The sequence below is a fragment of the Miniopterus schreibersii genome (assembly GCF_964146895.1).
Source record: "Miniopterus schreibersii genome assembly, chromosome: 15".
NCBI lineage: Eukaryota > Metazoa > Chordata > Mammalia > Chiroptera > Miniopteridae > Miniopterus > Miniopterus schreibersii.
This window is the reverse complement of record NC_138115.1, coordinates 25095319-25120983: the sequence shown is the minus strand read 5'-3', so window position 1 is coordinate 25120983 and position 25665 is coordinate 25095319. Positions and strand designations below refer to the sequence as shown.

At 50.6% G+C, this 25665-nt stretch overlaps 1 protein-coding gene across 3 annotated transcripts in view; it reads left to right on the top strand.

Annotated features, from left to right (window-relative positions):
• Positions 1 to 25665, top strand: part of SPSB4 (splA/ryanodine receptor domain and SOCS box containing 4) — a 111953-nt gene that overhangs the window by 7194 nt on the left and 79094 nt on the right. The window contains exon 2 of one of the 3 annotated variants that reach the window (XM_081159179.1): positions 6085 to 6301. The exons of the other annotated variants lie outside the window; for them this stretch is intronic. Coding sequence (XP_081015305.1) covers positions 6085 to 6101 — 17 coding nt within the window. The 3' untranslated portion in view covers positions 6102 to 6301. Of the gene's footprint in view, positions 1 to 6084; positions 6302 to 25665 lie in introns of those variants that run through there. 3 annotated transcript variants of the gene reach the window in all.

Below are 25665 nucleotides of genomic sequence, written 5' to 3'. Positions count from 1 at the left end.
GGTCTCACAGCCCTGGACTCAATCCTGACTTGGTTGCTAATTAGCTGTGACTCCAAATGAGTCACTTCACCCCTGAGCCTCAGAGTCCTTATTTATAATAGTAACAGAAATTTACTTTGCCACAGGCATCAGGTTTGTGGATAATAGGCACAAAATGACTAGGCCAGTGCCTGATACATAGTAGGTACTAAAACAGGTGGGTATAAAAATTGCCATTTATGACTTTTACAGCTCCCATAGATTGGTACAATTACTTAGTGTAATTAAATGTAGAAATAATAATTATTAAATTTGGGTCCACGCTGGGAAATCTGAGGGATTTCACACCAGGAATGTGTTGGTTTGGGAGGTTCTTGACACTTCCTTAATATACACGGTGGAAATGCCATCTGAGGTTCAAAGGCCATGTAAATTTGTTACAATGAGCTGACAGTGCTTAGCCTTCTCTATGAATAGTTTTAAAGGTTTCCGGCTAAATGTCTGGTTCAAGTGTGTTGTAGCTCCCAGTGGTGACTCGCCTGGTGAGTGTACCAGCAAGTGTGTCCAAACAGGCAGTGTCCCTACCAGCTGTGCCCACATGTATGTTTAGTGGAGATGAGCTGCTGAGGTTGTGGGCCTGAGGGCAGAATCTGCCTCAGAACAGATGTTACTAGGCTTGGCTGTGGGCTGTCGGCCACTGATCTTGGGAAGAAAGGGAAGGGGGAAGAGGCGGCTGGTCTCCACCTTTAAGAGGCTGGCAGGAAGGTAAGGGCAGCCGCAGGCATTGGGGCTGGAACGGATGTGGTCCAGCAGCTGGTACAAGACCCTCATTTTACAGGTGGGAGCTGAATGGACCAGGGAGCTGGGACGATTTGTCCAAAGTTACCTGCTAGTTAAAACTCAGGGCTCCGATCCCTCTTGAAAACGCTCCTTATCAGAAACAAGCAAGTGAGAATTCCATGCAGTTATGGGTCTGTCTTGAAGAACCTGACACAGTCAATGGAGGACATCGGAGTACAGGAGAATGAAGGGTTGGGGTGGAGGGACCTGAAGAGCTTCCTAGGGGGTGGCCTTGGAGCTTGGGCAGAATTTAAACAGGTGCCCCCCCAGCCCCGCATACACACATGAAGACCTCCCTTGCCTCCCACATGCCCGAGATCCTGTCCCTATCCCGACTCATAGAACAACGGGTTCAGCACATCAGAGACCAGAGATAACTGGTCTCTCCACTTATTACCTGGATGACCGGGGCCTAAGTTCCCCAACTTCTCATACCTGTAAAGTGAGTATGACAGTGGGACTTACTTCACAGACTTGTCACCAGTGCTTCTCAAACCTTAATGTGCCTCCAAGTCAGCTGGGGGGTCTTGTTAAATGCAGATTCTGACTTAGGCTGGGCCCCAGATGCTGTATTTCTGACAAGCTCCTGGGTGATGCCCATGATGCTGCCGATTGAAGGTGGGGCACAGGACGAGGCCTCCACACTTCCCAGTGTCCCCTAGCCCCGCCGTCCACCTGCCTAACCCCACTCTGATCCCGCAGCCAAGCTAATCTGCCTATTCCGCCGCGCCTGGTCTGTGCTGACCTCTCTATGGAAGTGGCCTGCTTCCCGCTTTCCAGCGAGGCCCGGTGCTTCCTAGCGCCGCTCTGCCCGCCGCCCCTCCTGCTGGCTGATGCAAAGGCGACTTCTGTGCCTCCTGCGCCCCTCCCTGTCCCAGCCAGCCCACCGCCCACTTGTTCCATCCTCCCTGGGACCACGTGACTTAGTGTATGTGGCCTGGAGCCCGAGTTCTCACAGGTGCCAGCAAGGTCAACACAAGTAAATCCACACTATTATCCATGAATTTCCCACGAGGGTCACTTTGTTTGGGAAGGGATTACTGCAAATAGAAACAGCTCTTTGTTAAATATCATTGATTGAGTGCTCACAAAAGGCCAGACACCGCTCGGTGCTGCTCAGGCATCATCATATTTAAACCTCCACAGCCTGGTGCAAATGCTAGCAAGCTCCCTCTGCACATACGCTCACCTAACCCCCGCAGATGAGGAGAAGGTACTATCCTTCCATTTCACAGGCAAGGAGACTGAGGCTGAGGGAGATGATGAGGCCGCTCACGGCACATGCTTGGGAGGCAGCCATCTGCAGACTTGAATCCAGGCCTCAAGGTCCAGTGCCCACATCTCTAACCTCCATGCTCCACACGTCACAGTGAGTGTTTATCGAAGCTGGCGTTGGCAGGTCCCATTTAAACACCTTTAAATACTGCCGAGTGGAACCCGTGCTGACGCTGAGTGGGTGCTGCGTGGGAAAGCCATGCCTAGAGTCAGCAGCTTTGCAGGAGGGTGTTTAAACGACTGAGAGAGCAAATGGCCTGCTAGGCAGGCGGCAGCATTTGTTTGCCTAGGGCCAGGGAGCCAGCTGATCCTCCCAGTCTCGTCCCTTGGTTGAGGCGAGGGGGCGGTTAGCGTGAGTTACGGCCTAGCCCAGACACTAATAAGGCTGCTTGTCTGTGGCCTTCCATAATTCAAGTTAAGGCTGTGCCGTTTAATAGCCCTTCTTCATCAGATCTTCCAGGACTCGGTGCCTCCTTAATGATTTATTTGCTTGGGATGAAATTAAGCCGAGACAGCGTGAGCTTGGAAAATACTGCCGTGCCGGCTTCCCACTTTTTTTATCTTTGCTGGCGGCCTCTTCTATAAATAGAGCTGCCAGCCCCGCTTTGTGACCCGACTGCTGGGAGCTTCGGAGGGCACAGGCTTCCCCGTCACTGGCCCCTAGGACCACACTTGGTGGGGCACCTGCTGCCCTTCATCTCTCCCACCTCCAAGGCCAGTGACCTCACTGGGGTGCAGCGAGAGGCCAGAGCTGCCAGCAAAGACATCGTCATCTGGGCTTAGAGTCATTAAGTGGAAGCATTCGAGTTGATCCATTTGGAGCCTCAGCTACCACATTCCAGATGTTGCCCTATTTGTTGATGTTTCTTCCTCAAAATGCATTTCATGAGGACGTCCCAGGGTGAGAGCCACTGTGCTTCTGGTGTTCAGTTAGGTGGGTGACAGCTCTCTGCCTGAAGTCTGGGCCTCACTAGAAGGGCACGTGAGATCCTGTTTTTCTCCCTAAGGGTGGCCACCTCTGGGGTGAGGGGCCAGAAGCACAGCTGGGGGCCACTCACAGCGCTCACCCAGAGGCCAAGTGCCAAGAATGGGGTTGGGATATTTAGTTGGGGCCCCTTTGGAAGTCCATATCCCAGAAAACTCAAGTTGCCTCAGGAAAGGGGGCGAGTATATGATTGCATGAAGACTGGGGTAGGTCCAGGAACAAGCGTGTGCTCAGGCACCCCCTGGCTGCCTCAGCTGCTCGTCTGTCCCAACTGTTGCTGACCTCTCCCATTTTTTTTCTGTTCCCTCATAGTTTGGGTGCGTCTTGGCATTCGCTCACTGTGGCTCTGACCCCACCCCTACGCTCTGATAGCTTCTACCTCACAGTTAGTTGCATGTTCTTGTCCCAGGTCTTATTTAAAGTCCTGAGAGTTGCTGATGGGCCCAGTGCTTCCCAGGTGCAGGCAGAGGTTCCCCCTGGTCCTCTGATTGGCTGCCTCTGGATTGGTTCTACTTGCTGGTTCCTGTAGCTGCAGGGAGTGCTGGAGCTGGTCACTTAGCACACCTGCCTGGATATCAGCATCCCTCAGGGAGAGCATGGAAAACAGATTTTGGCTGTCTCTCACCTATTGAATCAGTGGGCCTTGGAGTGTGTGTGTGTGTGTGTGTGTATGTGTGTGAGTGTCACAGCTTCCCAGGTGATCATGTCATCAATTCAGTACTGGCTGGAAGTCAGCTGTTTGGCATGCCTGGCTAGAAGATGGGTGCAGGGTCATGTAGGGAGGGGGTGCAGGTGGGTGAGCAGTGATGTCCCAGATTCACAGGAGTTGCTGGTGGGGACGTGCAGTCCCAGGCCCAGCAGGGCTCTGGCTACCAGTCTTGACTGGATCAGGCCTTGGGAACCAAGGAAACAGATGTTTGGTCCATGTGGCCTCAGGATTGACTTGTGAGTATTATGGAAGCAATGCCCAAAGTCGGTCCCTTGGCCAGGGTTCTGGGACCCGTGTGTTCCTGTGTGTGCCACTTCTGCGCCCTCAATCGAGATGGCATAGATAGAGTCAGGAGTCCTCCTGAGTTGCTGCATTTCTCCCCACCAGCAGGGGCTAGACTGTCCCTTTTGCCCTTGTGTCCCAGCCCCTGGCACGTGGTGGGTTCTCAGGCAGCGTCTACTGACTGAATGGCTGGATAACTAAGTTCACACAGCAGGATGACAAAGCATTGCACGTTTGGGTGGAGGGCAAGGCATAGGGAAAGAGCACCCTTTTCTCACAGCCTTAGCACAGAACAGAAAGCGTGTACTCACTTCTCATTGAAACTTCAGGGAAGGGAATTCTGAGAAGTTTCCAGTTAGCTAGGAACAGGACCTTGAAATTAGTCACACCCTGCCCACAACCACTAATTTGATCTGTGTGTAAAGAAGCCATTGCTTTTTCCACAACCACACACGGTCTGCGTAGGCCAGTCTGCCCACTGGCGTGGGAAGGGACAGTGGCATCAGCCATCTATCCTTTCACTCGGTGTTTGTGAAGGGCCTGCCTGCGCCGGCCTGGGCCTGGAGCGGGGCTGCAGTGGTGAGCCACACTGGCCCTGTTTCCACTCTTTGGAGCCCACGGTCTGCCTGGGAGCCACACTCACAATAGCAGAGGCTTTTGATCGGTCAGCCAGTCACTCAGTGGCTATTTTTTTAACATCTCCCATGTGCCAGGCACTGGGGATACTGTGATGACTATTCAGGGGAGAGACAGACAGAAACAGAGAAAAACCCAAACAAATGCTATGGTAACTTTAGACATAGTTAAAAGTGATTTAAGAGAACAAAACTGGAGGAAATGATGCAGTGGTGTCTCCAAGCTGCTTCCCTGGCCTCCTTTCTGGGGAGGGGGCATGTGAGTGAGACCTACATGATAGGCGAGGCAGCCGTGGAAAGATCTGGGGGAAGAGCGGGTGTCGGGGACCAGCCTGCGAGTCTGTGGCCCACAGGGTGGCCAGCAAGGCCAGGTGTGGTGTAGGGAAGAGTGAGGGCTGTGGGGCTCAGGGGTCAGCAGGGGCTGCACACAGGGCCTGTCAGCTTCGGCATCACCTTCCAGCCGACAAACTCAGCCATTTTACTGTTTTAGAAAAAGTTACAAGCAACCAATTTTAAAGAAGCAATATTTGAAGTTTCTTTTCCACTGGGACAAGTCTCCTTGTTTTACAGAAAGACATGTTTTGGGGCTTTGGTGAGGGTGGCCTTTGACTGGGGTGGATATTGCCATTTCCACTTTGCAGATGAGCTGACTGAGGCCCAGAAGGTTTGGGAGCCTTGCCTGGGTCACCCTGCGAGTGGGAGAGCTGATTTGAAGCCCGTGTTTTGTTTTTACACTTCCCCCAGTGAAAGGGGAGGAATAAGAAAGAGGGTTGTTATGGAGATGGAATAAAATCAGACTCTTGCAAGCCCTTGTGCGAGGTGCAGCCTGGATCATGTGAGAGGCCGCTTCACACGGGCTGTAGACGGTACATTTTGACCTGTCGTCATAGGCTGTCCGCCGCGTGATTTGAAGGTACTGGGGTTCCCTTCTTTCTCTTCCAAGTGGGCAGTAAGCTCTTTGGAGAAGGTGATGAACATGTTCTTCCCGTGTCCCCCACAGCCCTGAACACACAGGTGGCTTTCCATCCACGCTGTGGAGCCGCAGTGGAGCTGGTGGCGCCCGCCGGGCCATGCTGGCTCCTCTCTGTCCTCCCGACCCGGCCGCCGTCACTCTCCCACAGTTGTCGAACACTCTCCTTGTCGCTGACACATGTGTGTGTCTGGCTGGGTCTGGTTGTCATTTTCTGAACCCATGGCCCATCTCAGGCTCTGACCCCAGCCCCGTCAAGTGTAAACAAATCAAGGGCAGAGGTCAAAGGCCAGAGCTGGGCTCTGCCAGCATCTTACACGGGTGTGCGCTTGGCAGGAAGTAGCCCGGGGTCCAGTTTCATGGTGCGGGTCCCTCCCAGGCTGAAATCAGCTTTCATCTGCATTCCTAGGTGACATTTCTGGCTGACTTGTTGGTGATGGATGGCCGGCTGCACACCAGCCCTGGATGGGTTCGTTGCTCAGCTCTGGCTCTGGGGTTTCATGAAGTCCCCACCACAGACATGCACAGCACAGAGAGGGGAGCTTGAGTCCTCCAGAGCCATCTTCCCAGCCACAAAATGGGTGTGCTTCCCTACAAAACTGTCGGTGAAGATAAGTCAGAGTAACCATCTGACGAACATCTCCCTGCCCCAGACTAATGCTTTATATGTACATATGCAATTCCATTAAACCCCTTTGAGTGGTTCATGTTGATATCCCCATTTCATGGATGAAGAAATTGAGGCTGTGAGAGGCTAAAAGGTTGCAGGGCCAGAACTGGAATTGGGGCCTGAGTCCATTTGATTCCCAGGTTCCAAGTCTCCCTTTCAAGATGTCCTGAAGGCCTCCTTTCTTGCTCCTGGTGTCTCCCCTCTGCTCTTGATGAGCTGTACCAGGTGTTTAAGCTCCTGAAATGCAGTGTGGCATCCCTGCTTTCCTTGCTTAGTCTCAGCGTGATGATCTGAACTTCTCTAGATATGGGTTTAAGGCCAGGTTTTGCTGATCTGTGTGACCTGGACCAGTCATGGAATCCCCCAGAGAACCAAGTGCTTTTGCTAGACAGTGGGGCCACCTTACATACCCAAGGAGCTCGGTGGAGTGCCAGATACATGGCCTTCCCCTGCTTCTTTGAAGGGCCCATGAGAGCCGTGTTCCATGGTTTCTTGGAGGAGACACTATTGTCCCCATGCCCCCCCCCCCCCCAGTAGAACCCTGGTGATGTCTCTCTTGGTCCCAGGTCATGTTCAGCGGAAGGCACAAGAAAGGCATCAGCTCCACCTGGGCCCCATGTTCTCAGCCTCCTGCCAGGAGAAAGGCCACAGCTGGCTCTGCCCCGGGGAGGAGGGTCTTAGCTATGCCTCCCTAGGCAGACCCAGGGAGATGTACCCTGTGTGTGGCCTCCTTCCCCAGACCCAGCTGCTCAGAACTTCCATCACCAGAGCACAGCCTCCCAGGCCTCAGGCCAGCAGCCACATCTCAGCAGGCAAATCTCACCTCCACACATTTGCTTCTGCCGTGCTCTCTGCCTGATGCCAGACCCACTTCTCCATCTGCCTAATGCTATCTTTTCTCAAGGCTCAGAGAGATGCCAACTTCGTTTTAAAAGTCCTCTTTAATCATCTCGGTCCATATTGACAACTCTGTTCTTAGCTGCTGGAGCACATTGGGTGGATGGAGGGGGATGGTGGGGCTTTATAACCCAGAAAAGAAGAAAGCACGGCCACCTTCTTAGTGACCAGTCACCGGCCATCTTTCTCTGTGGCTCCTCCTCGTTGGACTCTGGCCCCTGCTTACCTCTCACTCCTGTGAACTCCAGAAACTTCTGGAGGCCCTGCAGAGGGGAAAGGCTCTGAAGTTAGGCAGAAAGCCAGGGTTTGGATTCTAGCTCTGCAGTTCAAGGCTGTGGGACTCTCTGGGCTTTCACTTTGGTGTCATCATCTTTAAAATGTGGCTAATAATGGCCATGTTCGGAGGTGAGAGAGCGAGGTCAGGGAGCCCATCAGGATGACTAGTCTAGCACACATCTGAGGCAGGGCCTCACTGGATGGGTAGACGGTGAGTGAACCATGGAGACTTCTTGGCCTTTTCAGTACTTTCTTTTGCAATGTTTCTCTATTAAAAGCAACCTGAGGCATTCTGAGGCTGAGAGCAGAGCATGGTGCTTGCTCAGCTTCTGAGGGGCTCCTGCCTGGCCCTCTCTCCCCCTCCCCCACACCCCTGCCCTGGCCTCTCTGTGCCCTCCCCCATGCCGCCTGGGCGGCTACACTGGCCTATAAATCAAACCTGTCCCTGGAGACCTCTGACCCAAACCAGATGGCTGTATAAAGCCAGCCGAGTAAGTTCAGTTTCCAACAATGCTTGACCCCTCCCTTGCTCGACCCGGGGCCTTGGAGCTCATTTAGACAGCTGCCCTGTCAATCACTACCAATTGGTGATCCAGGCGCTGGCAGCAGCTGAGGGCCATGACCTCTCAGAGATGCTTAGGGACTGCCATGGAGACATTCCATTAAGCCATATAAAAATCTCTTGAGGGTTTAGGTGTCTGCTTTCTGTGCCACAGGCAATAGCCTGGCCCAATAGCCCAAGCTAGTATGCTCTGTGCTCCTATCTACTGCCTTTTCCACCAGGAAGCCTTCCCTGGCTACAGCAGATGCTGGAGCTTTTATAGCCTGCATGTCTGACCCCTCCACACACTCATTCATATATTGTTCATTCTTTCTACAGGCATTCTCTGCCCTTGCTACCAGGAACTTTCAAAGATAGCTTTGGTTATAGATAATTAGAGGAGAGGGTGATAGGGGCTACAGTTGAGCAGGGGACCCAGAGCACCATGAAAACTCAGAAGGTAGAGGCACTATAACCTTGGAATCCAAGACAGCTTCCCAGGGAGGAGCACTTGAGCTGAGTCTTAAAAGATGAGTTGGTGTTTACCAACTAGAGGAGGGGGCAGTGTGTTTCAGACAGAGGAACAGCATGTAGCAGGTAGAGGTTTGGGGTGAGAAGCAGCTTGATAGTTCCAGGGGCCTACAAATTGGACAGCATGCTGGAAGTACACATGGGGAGTGAATGGGGGTTATGGGTATATCAGTATGACTTTGATCAGACTTTGTGCAACCAAAAATCTCTAATAATACAGGCTTAAACAAGAAGAGAGGTTTATTTCTCATTTAAGACAAGTCTGGAAGCAGGCAGTTTAAGGCTATTGTGAGACTCCGTGAGGTGATTAGTGCCCCAGGCTCCTTTTGCCTGCAGCTCTACCTTCCCAACTTGTGACTTCCCTTCCTAAAGGTACCTCATGATGCAGAATGGCTGCCAGAGCTCCAGCCATTGCACCCACATTCCAGGCAGTAGGATGGAAGAAGAGCTGAAGGAGGGCCCACTGTCTCCCTTTAAAGTGATGTCTCAGAAATACCATACTATGCCTCTGCTTATAGCTCAATGGCCAAAAAGTTATCACATAACCACTCTTATTTCCAAGGAAGCTAAGAAATGTAGTTCTAACCAATAGGTTCTGCCTAGAATACTGTTCTACAAAGGATCCTGAGGCTTCGCCTTGCTTCTGTGGGAAAAAGCACTATGTTCAATTAATGCCTTCCTTCTTTGTGGGCATGGAGCCAACAGCATGCACTCCATGCTATTTGTTGTGCTGGCCTACAGCCAGAAGGTCCTCTCCCCAGGGATTCCCAAGGTGTTTGGTGTAGTTCCTGCAAACAGTGTCAGGCACATGGCCAGCCAATCTCCAAAGCCCCAACACTGAGCAGAATTCTAGGTGAAGGGTTTCCTGGTGTTCTGCAGTCTGATTTTGTTCCTGATCTATGGCCTCCTTAATGTGTCCATTGCCCTTCTGCAAGCCTGAAGTCTGCAGAACAGTCTGTGTGGTTAGAGCATGGACTAGGACAAGAGAGAAATACAATGTCACTAAGGTAGCTGCAGCAGCATCTCCCAATGAGAGCTTTTCCAGAAGGTAATAATGCAGAAAGAATCTGAGGAAAGTTCTGAGCCGTTTTATTTTCACATCTGGAAATGCATTGTCTCTTGGTTTAACTTCATACCTGCTATGTGTTAGAGCCCCAGTTTCCTTTGCTATAAAACAGGACTAGTACTATCTGCCTTGAGGGGTTGTTAAGAGGATCATGTGAAATAAGAGAAAGCAAAGCAGGGATGAGACACAGAAGGGAGCAGTTAGGAGCACAGGCTCTGGCCTCAACTGCCTGGATTTCAATCCTGGCTATGCTGCTGATTGCTGTGTGACCTTGCATATGTTACTGAACCTCTCTGTTCCTTTATAGTACCTACCTTGTAGGACTATTGTAAGGCTCACACACGTGATAATATACATAAAGAGCTTAGGACCCAGCATCTGATATGTGCATATAAGAGGTATTGGCTCTGAAGAGCATGGTCTTGGGATCAGGAAGGCTGGGCTATGATTCTGGGTAAATTACCCCTCTAGGACCTGGCTGCCTCATTTGTAAAACAAGAATAATATGGCTCTAGCCAGTCTTGCTCAGTGGTTAGAGCATCGGCTTGCGGACTGAAGGGTTGCAGGTTCAATTCCGTTCAAGGGCACATGCCTCGGTTGCAGGCTTGATCCCTAGCCCTGGTCAGGGTGCATGCGGGAGACAACCATTCAATGTGTCTCCCTCTCATCAATGTTTCTCTCTCCCCCTTCCTTCCATACTCTCTTAAAAAAAAAAAAAAAAATCAATGGAAAAAATATCCTCGGGTGAGGATTAACCAAAGGAAAAAAAAAAGAATAATATGACCTGCCTTGCAGAGTGAGGATTAGGGACAGAATAACTGTAAAGTGACCCATAGGACACACTCCATAAGTCAGAACTATGGTGAAGATTATAATAATGACAGTGTGTACCAGGCTCCATTATTAGATCCTTTACCTCATAAGAACACTCTGGGGAAACAGGCATAGAGACTTGCCCAAGGTCACACAGCTGGTGAAAAACAAAGCCCAGACTTGTCCCGCTGGGTCAGTTGACCCAGAGCTTGTGCTGTCCTGCTTGGGGACGTTGGTTCTAAAGCAGAGCAGACCCGGAGTCTAAGAGGGGAAGGGCTGAGGGTGGAGGTTGCCCAGAATTTTAGGGACAGCTGCCCCTGAGGTGACATGCAACACAGAGGACCAGGACTTCCAAGCTCCTGTAGTCACATTTGCACACAAGACCCTGACCCTCACTCGGAAGATGAGCTCTTGGGGCCTGTCTCGAAGGAGGACTGTTCTTGGGGCTCATGTGGCAGGTGGTGTGGTCAGTAGTGTGACTGTGGCAAGGATGACAAACGCAGAGGTTGAGGGGCAGGGATGAGGCAGGCATGGAGCTCACAGCCGAGGATTTTAGACTTCAGCCTGCCCATGGGCTGTGGGAGCCATGGAAGGGCTGGAGGAACATGATGAAAACCACGTTTCAGAGGATTCCAGGTAGTGGAGGGGTAGGAGGCACCGTGGACTTTGTGCAGACAAGACTGGAGAAGAGTGGGAGGCAGGTCACATAGGGAGGTGACCCAGGAGGAGCAACCCAGCAGGAGGCAAAAAGTCCAGGGTGCGCTGGCGAAGCCCCCAGATTAGGGTCCCAACAATGTCAGGCACTGTGGCAGCTGCTTTACTTCCATGATCTTATTTGATTCTCAGATTGTCCTGGGAAGTAAGTGTGATGTTCTCATTGTCCAGATGAGGAAGCCAAGGCTCCAGAGGTGGGCCCACAGCTCAGTTCCAAGCCTCAGAGCCCCGCACTCCCCACTTGCCTGCCAGGGCTGACCTGGTGGGGGCAGGCAGAGGACGGGAAATGGAGCCACCAGCTGAGGAGACCCCCTTCTCTGCGGAGGGGATGGGGGTTCTGGGACACTTCTGTGTCTACAACTTTAAAGGATAGACTTTTCTTTAGGAAGCAAAAGTTTGGTTGTGCTCAGTGAGCAGGAAAATGGAAGTGACCCTGGAGCAAAGATTTAAAGCCCTAGCGGTCGTTTAGGCAGCACCACGTTTAATGGCTGGGACCCTGGCGTCAGTGATAAATGCACTGTGCGCCGTGGGGTGGGAGCCGGCCCCGGGGGCCTCCCTGCTCTCGAAGTTCCAGCTGGACCAGAAACTCCTTCCCAGGTCTGCCTTGGAAATGGTCCCGGTGGCTGTCCACCGGCTCCCCTTGGACTGCAGAGGCTGCTGGCACCAGCTTGGAGGGAATGCGTCTCGAGTGTTATGTGGGGACACACCAAAAAGGCACAAAGTCCTATCTGCTACACAAATCCACACGACAGAGCAGTAATGCTAGGAGGCTGTACTCCAAGCAGGTTATTGAAGGCTATTTCTAGGTAGCAGGAGAAGAGGCAAATTTCAGGCTTCCTTGTACTTAATGTCCTTCCCAAATCAACCCACACAAAAGGATGTCATTGTGAAAAGCCTAAGACTCTTCAGGCATCCGTGTTTCCCAGCAGGTTCTTGGGTGCTCACTCATTCCCTCCGCCTGCCTGGTTCAGAGCCATGTGGACAGTCCCGGCTCGCTGTCCCTGCACTGCTGTGGTGTCTGCCACTGCTCTGCTCCCTCCCAGGCTGGACGTAGCCGGGTGCAGGAACAACGTGGACATTCCCGTGGGGGTACCCCTCAACCACCCGGGTGCAAGGCTCAGTGGATAAGTGCCCCTAGCCTCCAGTGGGACGGTTCTGAGGTACATTCTACACAGTGGGCCAGAGAGTCCCGCAAGAATGAGCCCATCACCCCCAGAGTGTCGACTCATCAACACACCCTTTCTTGTCTTCCTCCCTTCCCTGTTTTACTCTCCCCTAGCCATCCTTTTTATTTCCTGAGATAACCTCCCCAAAACTACCTTCACCCAAAGCCTTGTCTCAGGAGAACCCCAATAAGACAGGCCCACTGTCACCAGTTTCTTGCAGAGCTCCTCAGACGCGTTCTAGGCCCGCACAGGCACATCCGTATCCACACCTAACTGCTGATCGCTAGATTCACATCCTGTTCCCTTTATGCTTGTCTTATTCCAGCCACACAATGAATTTACCGAGTAAGTAAAAAAAAATTTTTTTTAATCCACAAACGGGACCACACTATACTTACCATTCTGAAACTTGCATCCTTCGTGACAGAATTTCAGGTGCCAGTCAGTGCACCTGGCAGCGTCTGTCCTGCCACATCCCCCAAGGGTGGGACTGACCCCAGCTAGAGGTTACTGGTCCTCAAGGAGGGGAGGGTGTGAGGGATCCTGGTCTTCCTCCAGCAGGTCCATATTTAATTGTCCAAACTCTGGCTGGGCCTTCTCCACTTCCCCCAGCGGGCCAGACCTGGGCTGCGGGGGAGGGGAAGACATGAGCAGATGTGGTGTTTCTCCCCACTCACCCTATCATTTTCCTCAACTGCAATGAATTCTTTTATCACAGACTTTCATAGACCTGCATCTGCCAGCAGCCTTGGGGTCAGGAACCAGACTAGATGATGGACGCATCTGGACCGAGGCCCTTACCTTATTTCTTGGGGAATTTGTCAAAATCCAGTTATCTTTGAAAAACCAATTTTCAGGGATTTCACAGAAATCTTTCCAGAACTTGTGGGTGTTGACAGCTCTGTCCCTAATAAGCTGGTGACCTTGGGAAAGTCGCTTTAGAGCCTCCTTTGGAATTGCTTTTTTTTTTTTTTGCTTTAAGCAGCTGGTCAAATCTAGGTTGTCTACTTGTGAGGAGTGGGAATATTCTTGGATGATGCTGGCCACCTACCTCTTTTTTCTGCTCTTGCCCCCCTTCCAGACTACTTATAAATGTAGGGAAATACTAAGTAGAACAATTCTCATTCATGCTCTCTCTCTCTTTCTCTCCTCCCTCCCTCTCTCCCCTACCTCCCAGATTGGAAATATACATTAGGGTCAGCACAGAATTTAAACCCCAACTCTACCATCATGTGACCCTGGGCAAGTAATTTTTTAAAAATCCATTTATTCTGCACATATTAATTGAGCACTTATTTTGTGCCAAGCACTATTGCATACACGGGGGATACACAGAAGGGACAAAACAGACAAAAATCTTGCCCTGGCCGGTGTGGCGCAGTTAGTTGAAGTGCCATCCCATGTACTGAAGCGTTGTGGATTTGATTCCTGGTCAGGGCACATACCCAGGTTGCAGGTTTGAACCCTGGGTTCAGTCTCCAGTCGGGGCATGTACAGGAAGCCACTGATCAATGTTTCTCTCTCATATCAGTTTTCCTTCTTTCCCTCTTCCTCTCTCTCTCAAATCAATTTTTAAAAAAACAAAACAGAAAAAAATCCCTGTCCTTATGAAACTTATATTTTAGTAGGTGGAGGCAGACAGTCAATAAACAAATAGTAAAGTGTTAGCTGATGATAAGTACTATGGAGAAAAACAAAGTACTGAAGGAGCTAGAATGAGTTGAAGGAAGCTGAAATTTGCCTCCTTAAATAAGGTGTTGAGGAAGGCCTTGTGATGTTTGAGCAGATAACTTGAAAGAAGAGAGGGAATGAACCATGTGGGTTTATCTGGAAAGGACTATCCGACAGAAGTAACAGCAGATGCAAAGGCCCTGAGGCACATGTGCTGGAACCAACGGGTGAAGGGAAGAGGAGCAGGGGGTGAAGCCAGAGGAGCTGGGCATGGGGGTAGGCAGATCAAATATGACATTTGGCTTTCTCTCTGAGTGAGATGGACAGTCACTACAGACTTCTGGGAAGAGGAGTGACATGACTTGCCTCAGGTTTTAGCAGGATCGTTTTAATTGTGGTCTTGAGAATAAATTGTAGGGGGGCCAGACAGAAGCAGGGAGGCCAGTTAGGAGGCTATTTTAATGCCTGTGGCTTGGATCAGGATAGTAGCAGTCAAGGTGATGAGTAGTAGCTGGATGCTGGATATATCCCGAAAGTGAGAACCAACAGGATTTGCTGTGGGGGGTGAGAGAAAGAGAAGAGCAAATGAGTCAAGGATGATCTCCAGGTTTGGGGCCCAGCAACTAGAAGGGTGGAGGTGCCATTAACTGAGATGGGCAAGACTGATGGTGATGGGAACTTGACTTTGGACATGTGAAGGTTGACATGGCCATCAGACACTCAAGAGGAGGTTCCGCATAAGCAGTTGGATGTGGGGCGCAGAGGAGAGGTACCGCATGCAGAGGGTCTTTATAACCATGACACAGTGTGAAATCCCTGGGAGAATGAATGTAGTTACTGAAGGTCCCAGGACTAAGCCCTTAACTACCATAAGTACCTCCTAAAGACTGTCATGGAGATAATTTGAGATAGTATGTGTAAAGCCTTTAACGATAAACAGCACAGAGTAAGATGCCATAAACACGAGTTGTTACTGATGATGGAAATTGTCTCGACAAGCATAATGCCTCTTTCTTACAAGTGCTTTTCAACGTTTAAATCCCTTTCTATTATTTTTGACCTTCAAAAGTGTCCTGAGCAGCCCCGGCTGGGTGGTTTAGTTGGTTGAAGCATTGTTCCATACACCAAAAGGTTGTAGGCTTGATTCCTGGTCAGGGCACATACCTAGGCTACAGGTTTGGGTGTATGTGGTAGGCAACTGATCGGTGTTTCTCTCTCACAATGATGTCTCTCTCTCTCTCTCTCTCTCTCTCTCAAACCAATAAAACCATATCCTTGGGTGAGGATTTAAAAAAGTATCCTGAGCAATAAGACAAGACATACTAATCCCCATCTGGCAAGTGAGAAACCTGGGGTTCAAAGAGGTTAAAGGGGGTGCCAGCTCTCCACCACATGCTAGTGACAGAGCTGGGGCTCAAGTGGAGACCCCAGACTCCTGCTTCTCTGATCCTCCTGCCACAGCCGCTTACTGCTGACAGATGACTTAATTAAGTAGAGCAGGAATGTGGATGCCAGCTTTGCTTGGGACAAGCCCCAGTGGCAGAGCTCACTGCAGGTGGTACCAGGGGCCCAGGTTCATGCTAAATGGTGAGGAACACAGGCAGAAATCTACAGAGCTGGTGACGGGGCAGGGTGACTTCCTTTTGTCCGACAACGTGCTTTTTTAAAGCAGGTGAGGAGGTAGAGCTCTTTCACATATCAGCTCTATCCAGCAAAACCAGAGCTGGCTCAGCCCCCTGCTGCCGCTTTTCTTAGCAGTCTGCACAGCATCCAACACAGCAGCAAACAAACTCTGGAAGAAGCTGTGAACCTAGAGTTAGCAGCATGGGGATGGGAAGCCCTGGGTTGACTTCCAGTCTGGATGAGCTCGGTTCAAACCTGTTTCCTTAATCTGCAGCTGGGATACCTGGTGCAAGTTATCTCACCTCTTTGAGCTTCAGCTTTCTCTTCTGCAAGGTGGGAGAGGAAGCCTTCCTTGGTTCACAGCATTGTTTATGGACTAGAAATAACATATGGAGAGTGAGTAGGGCAAAACAGAACTTGATAAATAGTAGATGGTATCATTATCAGCATGATTAGCAAACAAAAGGATGACTTCCAAGGTGAAATCAACTTACTTTCAACCAAAGCCCTTTCCCCTTCACTTACCACATATATATACCATTCTCAACCCTAAATAGTTGTGAAGTAGTGATTAGAACTTGCTGCATTTAAGGCCTTCCTCATTGATATAGGTAGTAGCTCTGTGTGCCCTGCACACTGGGAATGAGGCTTGAGGCTGGGACGCAGCCAGACTGCCCAAGCAACTCAGGGCAGCCAGGCCCTGCCCAGCTCCTGCCCCACGAGCTGGCTCTCTGGAGGAATGACTGGCATGGGGACTCAGTCTCCTGCTGGGGGTTTGCAGCTGAAACCTTTAGCTCTCAGCACCCTGGAACAGGGAGAACAGGGAGGGAAACTGAGGCTGGCTGAGCAGCCTGGCACTATCCCAAGGCAGGGACAGAGAGGAGGCAATGCCTCCCTCCACTGGAAGGAGGTCTTCCTGTTTGCCAGTGTACACCCGCTATTGTATAGACTCCTTCACCCTTGCTCCATTGCAGAGAGGGGCTGCACACCCAATTCTAAGAGGTTCGGTGAGGTAAAGCAACTTTCCCAAGATCACACAGCTATTTCCATGCCAGTCTGATTGATGCTTGGGACTGGGCTCTGTCTCCTCTGCCTTCCTCCCTTGGCTTTGCTTAGAGAGGACTGTGGGCCACACTGTGGCTGCCATCCTGCAGGGCAGGCTTCAGAGATGGGCTCTGGGTGGGGAGTGGGGGTGTGTGTGCTGAGCCTGACCTGCCTGGAAGTGAAAGGTACCAGGATCCCCACTCGGGGAGGGGAAGAGGAGGCAGATGGTAGGGCAGCCCAGGTGATGTGGGAACATTTGCAGAGGTCACGCGGGGAGATGAAGCTGTTCCCTTTCATAATAGAGTCTGTAGAGAGAAATCAAGGCTTCTTGGAACTTGAGCCTAAAAATGCCAGCTGGACATGATAACAACAATGATAAAATATGTAGTAATGCCGTATATTGTGGTAGGCGCTTTTCATATTATAAATCTTCCCGGCAAATCTGCGGAGTAGACATTACTTTCTTTTCTACCTTGCGGATGAGGAAACTGGGGCTCAGAGAGGTCACTTAACTTGCCCAAGGTCACCCAGCTAATAATTGGCAGTCAGGATCCAAACTGGGGCCTGTCTCATTCCAAAAACATGCTTATTCTGCTTTACTAACTGAAGTGTAACTTAATTCATCAGAACATTTGATCTGAGGTGACAAAGGAGAGGCCCAGAGAGGTTAAGCTGGGCTCTGGGCCCACTGCAGATTAGTCACAGCTGGGAAGCTTCCGTGTCTCCAGAGCCACCTTAGCTCCCTGCGCTGCCGGAGAGGGGCCATGTGCCAGCTGCCAGGCCCGGCTGCGCTTTCCCTGCCCCCTCCTCCCACATGCATATTTATCACACACATCCAGATATATTTTTATGGCCATCTCAACCTCCGTAAGAGGCTGACTGGAAGCCCCGAGTTGTCCATACCAGCTGGGTATGAGGAGCCATGTGCCCACTTCCTCGGCTTCCCGGAGCCTGAGCCACGCACGCCTTGCTAAACTCTTGGCAAACGGCCCCCTCCCCTGGTACCACGTAAACCTCCCGTGTGACCTTGCAGTTTCCTCTTCTGGGAAGTGGGTACTAGCCATGCCTCCCCGCTGCGATGGCCAGGAGGCTCTCATGTGATGTTCATAAAAAAGCCCACCAGGTGCCCAGCACGCAGCCCACGTTTAGCAAATGCCACCCGGGCCTGGCCTGGCCCCCTTTGATGAGCGGTCGCTGGGCCTGCTCACTCTTTGCAGAACAGTATCTGCGGCAGCCCTGCTTTGGGGCCAGCTGGAGCGCAGTAGTCACCCCTGTGGCCACGGCTCCATCCTTCCCTCCCTCCTCTGTTCCCCCCCCCCCAGCCCTCTCCATGCGGACCAGCCACTGCCTCCCCCCCTCCTTCCACCCGCCCCAAGCCAGGCTGGTCCTGCCCCTCTAGCCCCCGGCACCGTGGGGGAGGGCAGGCTGAAGCCCAGGGGCAGAGGGCCTTGGCCCAGAGATGTGCGGGTGCCAGGTGTGAGGGCGGTGTGGCAGCCCCCCAGCGCCCCTCGAGAGGATGGCTTCTGCAGCCTTCGGGGTCTGCGGAGGGCATGTTCGGGAAGGGATTTCCGGGCTACTCTGAGGCGGAAAATTTGAGACCGTAAGCTCCTCAGCAGCTGTGTCCTCTGTATTGTTTGGGCCTCTGCCTGGAGCGCCATGGCTACGGGATGAATACAAATGCATAATGGAAGAGGCTGTCCTGGGGCTCAGAACAGACTTATTCATTCCTCGCTCCCCCACCTGCTCCCTTCCCGGCTCCCCTGGGACTCTGCTGGGACTTGATGTTGTCAAAACTCATATAAATCCTAATGTCATCTGGTTCTGTTGTCTGCAAGGCCCCAGACATTCCCACTTTTCTCTGTGAGTGAGAGGAATGGGTGGGGAGGGCTGTGCCTACCCAAACTTCCCTGGAAGCACTTGGGACCTGGAATGCAGGGACGCTCAGGACCCTTTGTGCCTTGTCCCCTGGAACATTTTCGGTAATCTGCCCCAGTGCTTTCTGCTTAAGAGGCTGGGCGTCCTCTAAATCCCCCAGGTTCTCCGAGACAGAAAGTGCAGCCACAGAGAAATGTGTAGTGCAGAGGGAACAATGGGGCTAACCAGGGTGGAGCTGGCACTGTGGGCAGAGGGACTCTCCCCAAAGGAAAAAGGACTGGGAACCAGATGTGGCATTATTTAAGATCTTGGGTCCAAACTGGTGAGCAGTCAGGAGATCCCTGAAAGCAAGTCTAGGCTGAGTCCAGGCCTGGATTTAAGCAGCCAGAAGAAGAACGTAGAGGTGGGTAGAAATAACACCCAAGCCAGAAGCTTCTTATAGGCTTCCCTCTGGGAGAAGGAGCCAAACCAGGGACGTGATGACTACCCAGGGCCAAAGGTGGGAGCAGTTAAATAAGTTAATAGACAGTAAGTGATTTTAGGGACAAAAGAGGTAGATTGGATGGTGGACAGCCAAGCCTCTCTAACACAGGTTATAGTGGGACCTCACCTCCTATTATCTGGACCTTATACTTCTTTTGATGCAGTCTCTGTTAGTTTTAGCTAACTGAGCAGCCAGCTCATATCGTCCAATCTCAGGGAACTGTGACTCTCTTTCACTGAATATACTGCCAGGCCTGCTCCCCCTGTCCTGCCAGCTGGATTTATTTCCAAAGCCTTAAAAGAGGACTTTATAGGAATTCCTGATGGGTTCTATCTTTTTGACTATGCCAAATTTCCTGGAGTATGGAGGCAATTTCGGTTTCTAATTCCATACTCTGCATTATCTCTTTTTGGCTTGTGCTGCTTACACAAATTTACATACAGCATCCTGCATTAAAGACAATGCAGGTCTAACTGAGAGCTGAGTTTTGTTAAGTTGCAATTGACTTCCTGACATAATGCTCTTTTATTTTGGGTAGATAATTAAACATGTATCAGTTTTGCAACTTTTGTCCAGTAGTTTTTGAACCAATAAATTCACCTCAAGTCTCACACATTGTTTAAAGCCCTTGAAAAATTTGTAGTCCAGAGTCTTGTGCCTGGAGTGGCCCAAGGTTAGAACAGTCCCATCTTCTTCCCTCTCTCCTGGTCAGCTGATCAGCGTCCTGGCTCACCTTCCTGCCTCTGCGTGCCCTGTCCTCAGCCTGGTGTCTTTGGTGTGTGGCTTCCAGATTCATCACCCTGGAACACCGTTTCTTTTTGTTCCATCCCTTCATGACCACCTGCCCTAGTGGCTGGAACCAGGCCGGTCCACTCGGTCTGCACGGGGGCTCTCCCTCATCAGCTTCCAACCCCCATGTGGCTAACATCTCCGCCCTAACACAGAACAGCCCTGAAGTCAGGCCAGGCCTTCGCTGGCCCGTGGACCCACCATGCTTATGTCTCCGTCTTCACCATTATCCCTGCTCTGACTCACCCCGAGAATGGGAAGGGCCTCAATAATTCCGTCCCCGGCTTTCGAACAACAGAGACCATGTTGCCGAGGCTGCCCATGTTTCTCTCCAAAGGCACGCATTTCCCAGTTTTGATCCTTTCTTGGGAATAGCTCCTAAGGCTCTACTCTTGGACTTTCTGCTTATCTCCCATGGAGGAGACTAGCCTCCCCTCTATTAAATGAGGAGGGGCGAGCTCAGAGATCTATAGGCAGTTATATTTGGGAGGGACCAGATGGAGAGCTGGGATGCAGCTGGGTGCCACAGGACAGAAGGCCAGCCGGCCTCTGATTGGGTGGAAGTATAGTAATAATCAATAGTTACAATCATTTAAAAATAAAAAATAATAACATTATTGGTAATAGTGACCTTCTAATGAGTATCCACTATATTTGGGACCTTATTTAATTCGCACAGGAGTCACATGAAGTTGAAACAGGCACCGAGGACCACACAGGCTGGGAAGGCAGCCCAGATCCGTCTACTCTCGAATCTATGCCCTGTCTTCTGCACCAGGCCATTATCTTATCAGGTGGCAGGTATTTGTGGATTCTTGGAGAAATGCCGCATTCCTTTGATCCGTCTAGACCTTCACTGGTACCAAATGGTTTTAATTACTGTCATGCTGTGACTGAAAATCTGTTCTAATAGCCAATAGGACTGGTCCTGCCTCATTACTCTTTATTTTAGTATTTTTCCAGTTTTTCTTTTGTGTGTACTTTCCCAGGTAAACTTTAGTTAATCATCTTAGTAAGGTGCTCCCAACCCTGTTGGTACTTTGCGATCACACTGCATTTATAGATTATTTTAGGGGGTAATTGACATTTTTGAGTTTTGAGTATGTCTATCCAAGCATTAAATGTCTTTCCATTATTCAAGTTTTCTGTTCTGCCCTTTAGTGTGATTTAAATTTTTACTCTTACAAGTTTTACAGATATCTTGTCATGTTTATTGCTAGGTATTTCATCTTTTTTGCTGTTATTATGGGAGGAATTCTCTCTTCCATTGTATTTCCTAACTTGTTATTTGTCCGGAGGGAAGCTGCTTGTTTTTGGCTGCCAGTAATTTTCTGCTTCGGTGCATTTTTATTTCTCTGGTAGGTTCTCCTTTGATTCTCTTGGGTGTCCTAGGTATGCAAGCATATCGTCTGCAGATAATGGCAATTTTGCCTTTTTTCTCCTCTCTAATTGTTTGGCCAGCACTTCCAGAACATTTATAAGTAGTGGTGGTATTGGTGGCATAGTACAATTTTTAACGACTAAATAATGCGTCACCATTTGGTTTTGTCATAATCTAATTGACCCTCCTCTATTTTGTACATTTAGGCTGTTTCCGATTTTTCCCTTTATAAATAGCATTGCCGCGAATGCTTTTGCTTATGCCTGCTGTCTTTTTTTCTTACCTCAGCGTGGTGAGCTGTTCGGGGTAAAATAATGGGCCAAGGAATATGCAGTGTTTTTGAGATTGCTGATACCAAATGCCAACGGATTTTCCAGAAATGGTTTCTCTGGTTAACTGAAATAACATGTGTATTTGAAACTTTGGGGCCCTGGAAAGGGGGAGGGGACCAAAGCTTTGGCTAATGCCTTCCAGAATCTCAGGATTGGGGCACCCTTCCTTAGGGGGGGGTTTATATTGAGTGAGCTTGGTTGTTAGTCTTCTTGGGAAGGTATTTTATTGTGAACTCAGATTTAATTAAGAACAAGAGACTGTGGCATCAGATGGGCTGGTGCTGAGGCCGCCTTAGCCGAAGTCCTGCATAGCCCGTGTTACCTTCTGAGGCGCCCCTCTGTCGGACCATTGTCCCTGCACAACCATTAGTGCCGGTGTTGTCCTGACTGGCCCTGCCCAGGCCCCGGAACCACAGTCTGTGGCCGTGGTTCTGTCGGCCACGCGGCTGCGTGGTCTCCCCGTCGCTGCCACGGCTCCGCCTCCCTGTGCTCCCTCTGCACACATCTCACTCTTTATTTCCCGGCTCTCCAGGGGTGGCTTTGGGGGTCCTGCCAACCGAGCTACACAGCAGTCATCTGCTGGGCCGCGTCTCCTTTCTCCCCAAGTAGTCCTCGTCTTTCCTTGCATAAAGTAAACAGGGTATTATGGGGCGAAGTGTGTCCCCCCTGAAATTCGTATGTTGAAGCCCTAACCTCCAGTACCTCAGAATATAACCTTATTTGGAAATAAGATGCAATAAAATATAATAAGTTAATGGGTTGATATAATAATTAGCCCATTAGAATGGGCTAATATGACTAGTGTCCTAATAAAAAGGGGAACTTTGGGAGCAGAAACACGGATGCTGGGAGAACGCCGTGCGAAGGCAGAGGGCAGTGTGGTGTCTCTAGCTGAGGACAGCTGGGGACCGCCCGCAACCATCCAGAGCGAGGGCAGAGGTGGAACAGGTTCTCTTTCGCAGTATCTGAGGAACCAACCCTGCTGACACCTTGGTCTTAGACTTCCAGCCTCCAGAACTGTGAGACAACACATTTCTGTTGCTTAGGCCACCCAGCCCGTGGCACTTTGAAAAGGCAGCCCTAGCTGACTCGCACAGAGGGTAAATAAAGGCTCATCTGCTCAGCAGTGGAGAGTAAAGGCCTCCGTGTGTTCAGAATAACGTGTCACGATGGCCTGAACAGGTGAGGCCAAGGGTGAGGAGGGGTGTGAGGGGAGTAGAACCTGCAGATTGGGCACCTTGGGTCCCAGGACTTGGCCGCCCTGGGCGTGGGCCTGGAGTCCTGAGAGAGAAGGCAGGTGTTCCCTCCATACCCAGAGAGCTAACCGTGCAGCAGCTCTCTGGGGAAGGTTTATTGCATAAGCCCACAGGGAGTCCTGTGACATAGTCAGAGCCCCCTCTTCAAGGCCCAAGCCAAGTGGCTGCTCCTCTAGTGGCGATCCATAGTGACCATGCAGGGACTGTAGCTTCAGGGAGGCAGAGGACTGGCTTCTCGTGACACCTGCAACTCTGCAGGTGCAGGACAGGTAGGAGCTGTCATGGGTGAATGGCACTGACCCCAGACCATGCTGTCCAAACCTTCCAAGGCAGGTAGTGCAGGAGGTCCCTGTGGAGAAGGGTGGGGGACCTTAAAGCCCAACTGCTATCCCCTTGGAGACTGCCACACCTCAGCAAGCTGACCACTGCAGATGCCCAGGCTGGGAGGCTGGGCAAGGCCCAACTGAAGACTCCAGGCCTGACAGGACCAGAGGCTGAAACCTTGGTGGCATTTCACCTTGAGCTTGGAGGACCTCTGCCCAACACCTCATCCTGCAGCTGGGCAGAGACTTTGTGGTCCAGCAGCCAGAGGTAAAGCCCAGCTCTGCCACAGCTCCTCCTGTAACCTTGGCTGAGTTAGTCAAATTCTCTGAGCCTCTACCTTCTGATCTGTAAAATGGAAATAACTCCCACCTGTCAAAGTTCTCCTGAGGATTAAATAGTGTAATGGATATAAACTGTGCTGCATGGTGCTAGCACATAGAAGCAATCACTGCCCAATAGCTCTGATTATTGCCTGCATGACATTCCAGAAATGACGCACACCTCGGTTCTTCTCTCCTAATGAATATTTTCCCTTCCCTTAAGCTGAACGACAGAAAGCTCAGTGAGTATGAGACATGTTGAGGATGCATGGCCATCTTAAATTAATCATAATAGGTTCTGCACTATTCATTTCCACTCACCAGCCCTCGCTCACCCAAGACTTTTCAGGATTTCCCGAAAGCATTTCCGAGGGATGCTTATAAACTCAATGAGCTTTGTTGCAGGCAGCACTCCCACTCAAGGGCTTTCCTCTGTGAATGCTTCTCCAGCCACACGCTCAGTGCCTTCCCAGTTGTGCAGTCCTGATTTCTATATAAATCATCCAAAATTCTAATGGCTTGTTTGTTTAAATGATCCATGCATTCCTTCATCAAAGAGCAGAAAGTACTTAGGCAAGAAAGATGTATCCAGGCAGAAAAAGCAAGAAATCAGAGTGGCGAGAGGGCTTGGGGCCTGGGAGCAACTCACCATGGCTAGAGTTGGAGTGGAGGGTGCACTGATTGATTCACTGAGTAAATTTTTACTGACCATGTACTATGTGCCAGGCCCTGTGCTAGGTGCTAAAGATAAGGCAGTGAACAAGGCAGCCAGGGACTCCACCCCATGGAGCGTATCACTCAGCAGGGAGACATGTTACAACCAATTACAGAAATTATGCTGTGGTCACCATGGTGCTGGGTGGCACACTGGGGAGGCAGAGGGTGCTGGGAGAGTGCTTGAAGGGGGTCTGGTCTCCTTAGAAGTCAGAGAAGGCAAATCTAGGGAATCTCTAAGCTCAGAGGAGAAGTTACCTAGCAGGGTGTCTGTTGTGGGGCAGGAATGAAGAAAAAGTTATTCCAGGCAGAAGGAACAGCATGCGCAAAGGCCTGAGGTGAGAAGGAGTCTGGTAGAGTTTAGCGACTGAAATAGCAGGTAGCACACATGGAGCATGGCAGGAAACAGGCTGGGGAGACAGATGAGGGCTCACAAAGGTGAAAGGAAGCCAGCAGGAAGTAAAGCTTTGTGTCTATAAGAATTTTGAGTAAGGCTGATTTGGCGGGTGAGAGAGATTACAAACTCATTAACAGTGCCCGAGGCCAGGTGCCAAGTGGCACCTTTGAGATGCCTCATGATCAAAGTGGCTTCCTGAGGAACGCGTTGCCAGGGAGGAGGACACTGCTTGGCAGGACTCATCAAGCCTCGGGGCAGCCAGGCCCCCCCACTGTGGGTAAGCGGCTACACCTCTGCCTCCGCCTCCCACCTGGGCTCCATGGGGCTCCTGGATCCCGCTGTCCCTGGATCCCAACTGGCTGTGTAGTCACCATGCCCAGCCTGCTCTTTATTCAGCCCCCCCTATTCCCAGGCCTTAAAAAAGAATTTACTGTGAATTCTTTTACAGCCTACTCATCACCCCACGAACATATCCACATAGGAACTTATTCGGTACTCCCAGCTCCACAGAACCCCAACTCTGAGAATGAATGAAAAGACTCACTTAGGGCCTTGAAAGGGTCCCAAATTCTGTTTTGAAGTTTAGGAAAGATCTCAGACACTATTTGCTGTTCATCTACACTCTGCTTGAGTTTATATCGGCTTGGTCAACTTCCTCCCACTGCTTTTGCCGAATAGAAATAGCAAAGGAGAGTGGAGGGTAGGAGAGGCCAGAGGCAAGAACACCAACTGCGGCCCCGAAGCAGGGACACTCACCCACGCGGAGGGGCACAGAGCAGCGACAGCAAGCCAGAGCTCTTAAGGTACATCAGTCTGGGGCCATTCTGCAAAGGGGCACACGGCCCCCACCACAGGAGCCCAGCAGAACAAAGTCAGTACCAAAAGCGGCATTTTTTTTCTTCTAATTCTGAGTCTTCAAACATGAATTCCATTTATGTTTAGGGTGATTGGTTTAAGATGAGGGCGGTATTATATGTCAGTTGTGTATCAATAAAACTGGAAAAAATTATATTAAAAAAAAAGATAAGGGCATAATGCATTTTAGAAAAATTTCCACCCAAAAAGATCAAACTAAAAGTAGGTTATACTTAAAAGGATAATTTATA